The sequence below is a fragment of the Opisthorchis viverrini genome (genome assembly GCF_000715545.1).
Source record: "Opisthorchis viverrini unplaced genomic scaffold opera_v5_425, whole genome shotgun sequence".
Lineage (NCBI taxonomy): Eukaryota > Metazoa > Platyhelminthes > Trematoda > Opisthorchiida > Opisthorchiidae > Opisthorchis > Opisthorchis viverrini.
The window spans coordinates 11,036-16,565 of record NW_008752085.1 but is presented as its reverse complement, the minus strand read 5'-3'; the positions used below and the strand labels follow the sequence as shown (position 1 = coordinate 16,565).

Here is a 5,530-nt window from a genome sequence, read left to right as displayed (position 1 = left end):
GAGTTTGTACACTGCTGAGTCGTTGGGCATCCAAACGCGCCACAAGGTGCAATTTCTTTTTATCGCCAGCACAATCTGTGATTTTGCTGTTCACTTGGTCTGCTCTGGTGCGCTCAATCATTTGTTGACATCACTCGGTCAGGATGATATATTATTCCAATATTTGCTCGATGGATTTTGGTTGAACATGGTTTGCACATTTAATCCAGTTCCGTAAATGAACAAACGACCGAATGATCATAACATATTGTGAGGACCCGTGCTGAAAATGAGCTCCTTTCTGCCAAAACACAGAGCTTATGCCTAGTCCACCATGGCACGCCCAACCAAGGACCTAAGGAAATTAAGAATGACAAGAGTGCTTAGCCTGACAGTCAGTTTAGGGTCGTTTCACTGTAATTGGCGTAGGAAACATTGTCACTGCGGAAAACGTTGCAATCCAACGTTTGTCTTGACTGACAGATCAGTAACGAGGTGACCATTAACCTGCAAATTGACCTGAGTTGGCACTCATTGGACTTATTTTCAGTGCATGTACCAATCAAAAATTTGCATTCCACATTTGCTTCTATCGACATGTGCGCTGTGTCCAATCGCTTTTAAAAGATTCAATTTGCGAAGCTGTATTCACATAAGCTCACCAGTCGGATCCACGCAGCACTACATTTGAACATAATCTGCTGAAGTTCAAAGTGGTACAATAGCAGTTTTATTACTGGAACATAACAATACTAGTAATTATTCAGCCGGAGCACCGTTTTGGAATGCAGCCGCCGATTTGCCCAAGGGAGGCCCAAGTGCTGAGCATTCGCCAAGTAGCCCATGGCTGGACAAGGCCAGTCGAGATACCGATGCTGGAGTCGAAACAGTCGGTAATTTTTGGACTCGAGCATTAAAGTTTCCTGAGCTCCTATGTGATATCATAATTCCGGAACCATGTTTCTACGGTGTAGCAGAAGTTTAACCCTTTTGCTTGAGAGGGACTGACAACAAGAGCGCGAGTGACCTCGTGTATCAATCATATCTTGTAGAGTCTCCAACGTCGGCCAGTTTCAGAGAAGACTTGAAAAATCTGTTAACAGTTGCAAGAGGATTTGTGGCTACGAATAAATACAGACACGTTTTGTCACTTTACACAAAAGTTTTCTATGTTCAATCCAGGTTGTAGTGCGATCTTGAATGTGTGACTACCTGGTTAACTGTCTCGCCCAGATGTCGGGTCATTCTTATTATTTATTCATTTAATTTTGGTCACCTTTATGGAAGAGACTGCAAGATTACACAAGATTACAAGCCTTGACTCTACGTGGATTTATCATTCTGTGAATCTGATAAGAGCTTTCGTCTGGTGCCCGGGTACCGAAACATCAGCTGAATCATTGCAAACTACCTACAATGCTTGAGTAGGCGACTATGTGGATTCAGTTTTGTTTGGGTATTCAGTTTTGAGGCCATCCAGCTTTCGGAAATTTCCGTAACTCTATCAGTGACTGATCGCAAATCATTGTATGTGCTAATTTTTTCATCTGGCATTGGTCAGGTATCTGCGCTCCCGTTATCGCAAGTGGGGAAGTTTTTTTGGAAAACATCATGTTGCAACCTAGTAACACAAATGTACGTGTGAAATAAAACTGTTTTTCGTACATCAGACTTCGCTCAAATTAACGTGAACTTTGTAGCAATTGACGCCATGCTCTCTCTCCTGCCCAATACATTATACAGTGGTTCGGCAGTGAAAGGGTAGACAAGGTTCATTGACTTTTTAAACTTCGGTGATGAGGTGAATTACGAACCAGTTTGGTTATGAACAAGTTTTTATTTGGTGAGAGTACATGTTACAACCAAAGTCAACCTTCATGCTACCAGTGAAAAAGCCGCGTAAAAGTCATTTTCGCCTCATTCCCTTATCAGCTAAAAAATGCAAGATTGAAAAGCCTAGTTTTCAAAGCCATACTCATTCAATGGATAATTTAATCATTTTTGTACTTCTCAGAAGTCACTGCGTTCCGCGATGAGATGGCATGGAACAGCATGAACGTGAACACGTTCCAACGCAAGCGAGGTTTTATACGTTTCAGAAGGGTTTGCTAACCAATCGGTAGATTCTATTTGGGCAACATTCCGCTTTGACAAGAAAGCCTCATAAGACCAAGTGAGCTGGTCGCCAAATTGGCTACGTCGGAAGACAGGCGGGGAACTCATCAGTGAACACCTCCATATCGTCCCATTAGGTCAGCGTTGAGTGTGAAATAAGGCTCTTATCGGTTACGGTGGTTTTCAAACTCTTACTTTGGTGAACTATAGAAGTTTCAAATAAATTCCGACAAGGTTGGTTTCGTTAACCTCCCACTTTGGGGTAACGTTTCACCTCGGTTGCCAGTGTTACATTTTTATGGTATTTGTGGGTTTATGCGTACTCTGAGAAGTTAGTTTGAGCAGGTGGGTTGAGTTCAATTGGAATTCAAACGATGACTTCTCTCGTATCTGATGACCGCACACCAACACGTGTCAGGTCGACTGATCGAAAACCGTTCACCCTAGGCTTGCTAGTTCCACGCCTTTTATTCTGTTAAGACTGGAATGCCTAGCAATTTACCCACCTGGGTTACCAGTCAATCTGACGTGGACCGTCGTCCTCCCCTTGAAACCTCAGCATTTATAGATCATTCTTGTATCCAGTATCCACTGCCTGTCCCGCAATCCCTGAGTACTTCAGTAACGCATTGTATTCATCTTCGTTTCTTGGCGGCCTGCTTATTTTTATCTATGCTGTCCGATTCTAATGTGATGTGCCTTATCCGTCTGTCTTATATAGACAGTGCTGCAGTCGTTACACTTAATATTGTAGACGAAGTCGGTGATACGGTTTGCCGGGAGGCAGTGCTCTAACTGGTTCAGTGCAGAGCGGAGTATTTTCCCTCTCTGGAAAGTTACTGTTATTTTAGCTGTCTTTAGAATTCTTCGAATGGCCTCGGATGATCTTCGTTTCTATGGAATATCAGTGCTCTCGATCTTGTCTCTGTTGGGAGTGTTGGAGAATACATTGCTAATATTTGTTCTTGAGTATAAACGGCTGAGTCGAAAAACGAGGTGGGTGAGATTCAGACATGCTTCTGTAGCTTCCGCTAGTTGAACTTCCGTAAGCTGTGTCCATTTTAAAGACGTGTGCTCGCTGATAACTGTCACTTGGTTATTACTAAAGAGCTATATTTTGGCACATTTAAGCACGCCAAATTCCCATCGAAACATACAAGGATGTCATCTGATTAAACAGGTAGCACCATATTTTCCGGTGGAGCGATCTAAATAACGGCCAAATGTCTGGCCAGTTTATGCGGTTGAGAACCTATTTTATCTGCTTTCTGTCTAATTGGAACGTTTGATTTATGCATTTTCGGAAGGTCATAAAGTCGGAAGGCGTTAGAAGGCCTGGTCCAGTCACCCACTAGAAGAAGACTCGATGGTGGTTGTGTAAATAACGACATGTTCATCATGGTTGCAACAACCCAGCACCCGGCAAAATTCTACCAATTGCCAAAGACAGAGGAAGTCCCTAGACGTTATCTAGTCAGTTCCAAGATTATTTGATTCCTGCAACGAAAGTTAAATGACCGTTTTACAATACCGGTCCACATTCATCATCTTTATCATAGGAAAGTATTTAGGTGGCTTTCCAAACAACAATCACACCTATAAAAACGAAGGTTCGATCGAAAGTAAACATTCAATACGACTGGACTTGTGCATCATGCGAGAACTTGTCGTCGATGGATTATCTGTGTAGTATTCGCCGAAATCCAATTCACTGCGCTCATTTTCAGGTTATCTTATCAAAATCGGTCTATTATTTGACAGAATCAAAGTTGTTCCATGCAGGCTATGCAATCACTATAACATGAGTAATCAATTAAGTATGTGATGAGCCTTTCTCCCCAGCTAACCTACGCATTGGATTCGGACTCTCCTCAGATGTGGCGCTTAAATTGCTCGCGCGTTCCACGACAATACTAGGGAAAGATATAATCCCCAGGTTTTGATAGTTGAATGAATCTTTGGAATATTTTGTGGAGATTTATTCATGTAAGTAAATGCATTTTGTGCCAAAAGGCTCAGAAGAATCGCGAATCAACTTCATCCTTCCCGGGATTTATCAGCGGTGCGCATCTCACGAAAATCTAGGTAACCTCGAACCGGACACGTGGCGGCCCAACTAGTGCGTACACCACTTGACCGTTTTGACCAGACCGAGGCATCAGTGGTGTGATTAGCTCTCACCAACTTTGTATATATTGCCGTTCATCCTTCGGAAAACCACAATCCATGGTCACGTGTTGACCGGCTCTGCGAGTGACGACTTGTGGGGTGTAAGTTTATCAATTCAATAAAGTTATCCTTCCTCTGACATGTTAGCCAAGCCAATCTAAGGTGGAAATCCCGGAATCACTGTACAAACGTTTCATACTATTTGGAAATCATCAACAACGCGCACGTCACAAAACTGGGAATAAATATCCTACTAAAGTTGTCTACAACTGCGATTGATGTTAGAAAAACCACATTTAAAAGTTGTCGGACCATTTTTATTCGACGATCTTAATAAACGACATAGGGCAGTATTCCTAAAAGGGTTGTCGCGTATGCAATTTTCTCAGACATATTTCTGAGTAAGAATATTCTGACAAGCAGATTTCTTGCACACAACTTCGGTTTTGACGGGAGCCCCAAGAAGGGCAAAACTTGGCGTGGGTTGTCCAAGAGTTTTCAGCAAATTTTCCGGTAACGTATGACGTCTAAACGTCAGCGTATTGCGTACCTCGAATACGGAAGCAACTGAAATAATAAGCAGGCTTGTGCACGACATTCAGTTGAAGGTTCCATCACAAACGGGCAACTCAACTGGACACATCTTACTTTCCAATCCAAAACCGAATTCATGTGCAAATGAGCGAAGTTCTCAATTCTCAATATTGGGCAGACGAAACCGGTGGTGAGCTGTCGAAGGATTTTCAGCAAACTTGTGAGTAGTGTGATTTCCAGAATGAACGAATTCAACAGGCACTCCCTAGAGCCTTGTTACTCACCGGTGATACGCAATTTCGTTAGCTTGAAGATCGACATGAACTTGATCAAGGCGGTGAACATTCGGATCATTGATTTCGGAGAGATTCAACGTTCTACGTGCTACTATCCAGCGACACACATAATGAATATCTGCAATAGCCAGCTTTGGCCTCCTTCGGCCACCTGTCACCCCTTCATCGGGGACTTCGCCTACCTGATGAGCCCCAAGAAGAGCAAAACCGCTCGTGGGTTGTCGGCGAACTTCCAGTGACGTTATGAAATCGCACTACAAATATATATGTATCACGATGTATCTCGAATATCTTGGCCACTCAAACATGACGCAACCTGTTGCAGCATGTTCAATTGTCTGGAATTATCACAAACGAGAGATTTAGCTGGTTTTAAGGTATCTCTTAAAAAACCAAACCAAATCTTCCAAACCAAAATTACCAAATTTGTCTTATCA

General features: G+C 42.7%; 1 protein-coding gene across 1 annotated transcript in view; it reads right to left on the bottom strand.

Moving 5' to 3' along the window:
• The window catches only part of T265_15297 (hypothetical protein), a gene marked incomplete at both ends in the record, with an annotated part of 56,398 nt that overhangs the window by 41,360 nt on the left and 9,508 nt on the right, over positions 1 to 5,530 (bottom strand). Inside the window, one exon of the mRNA XM_009177458.1 lies at positions 5,082 to 5,347. Coding sequence (XP_009175722.1) covers positions 5,082 to 5,347 — 266 coding nt within the window. The remainder of the gene's footprint in view (positions 1 to 5,081; positions 5,348 to 5,530) is intronic.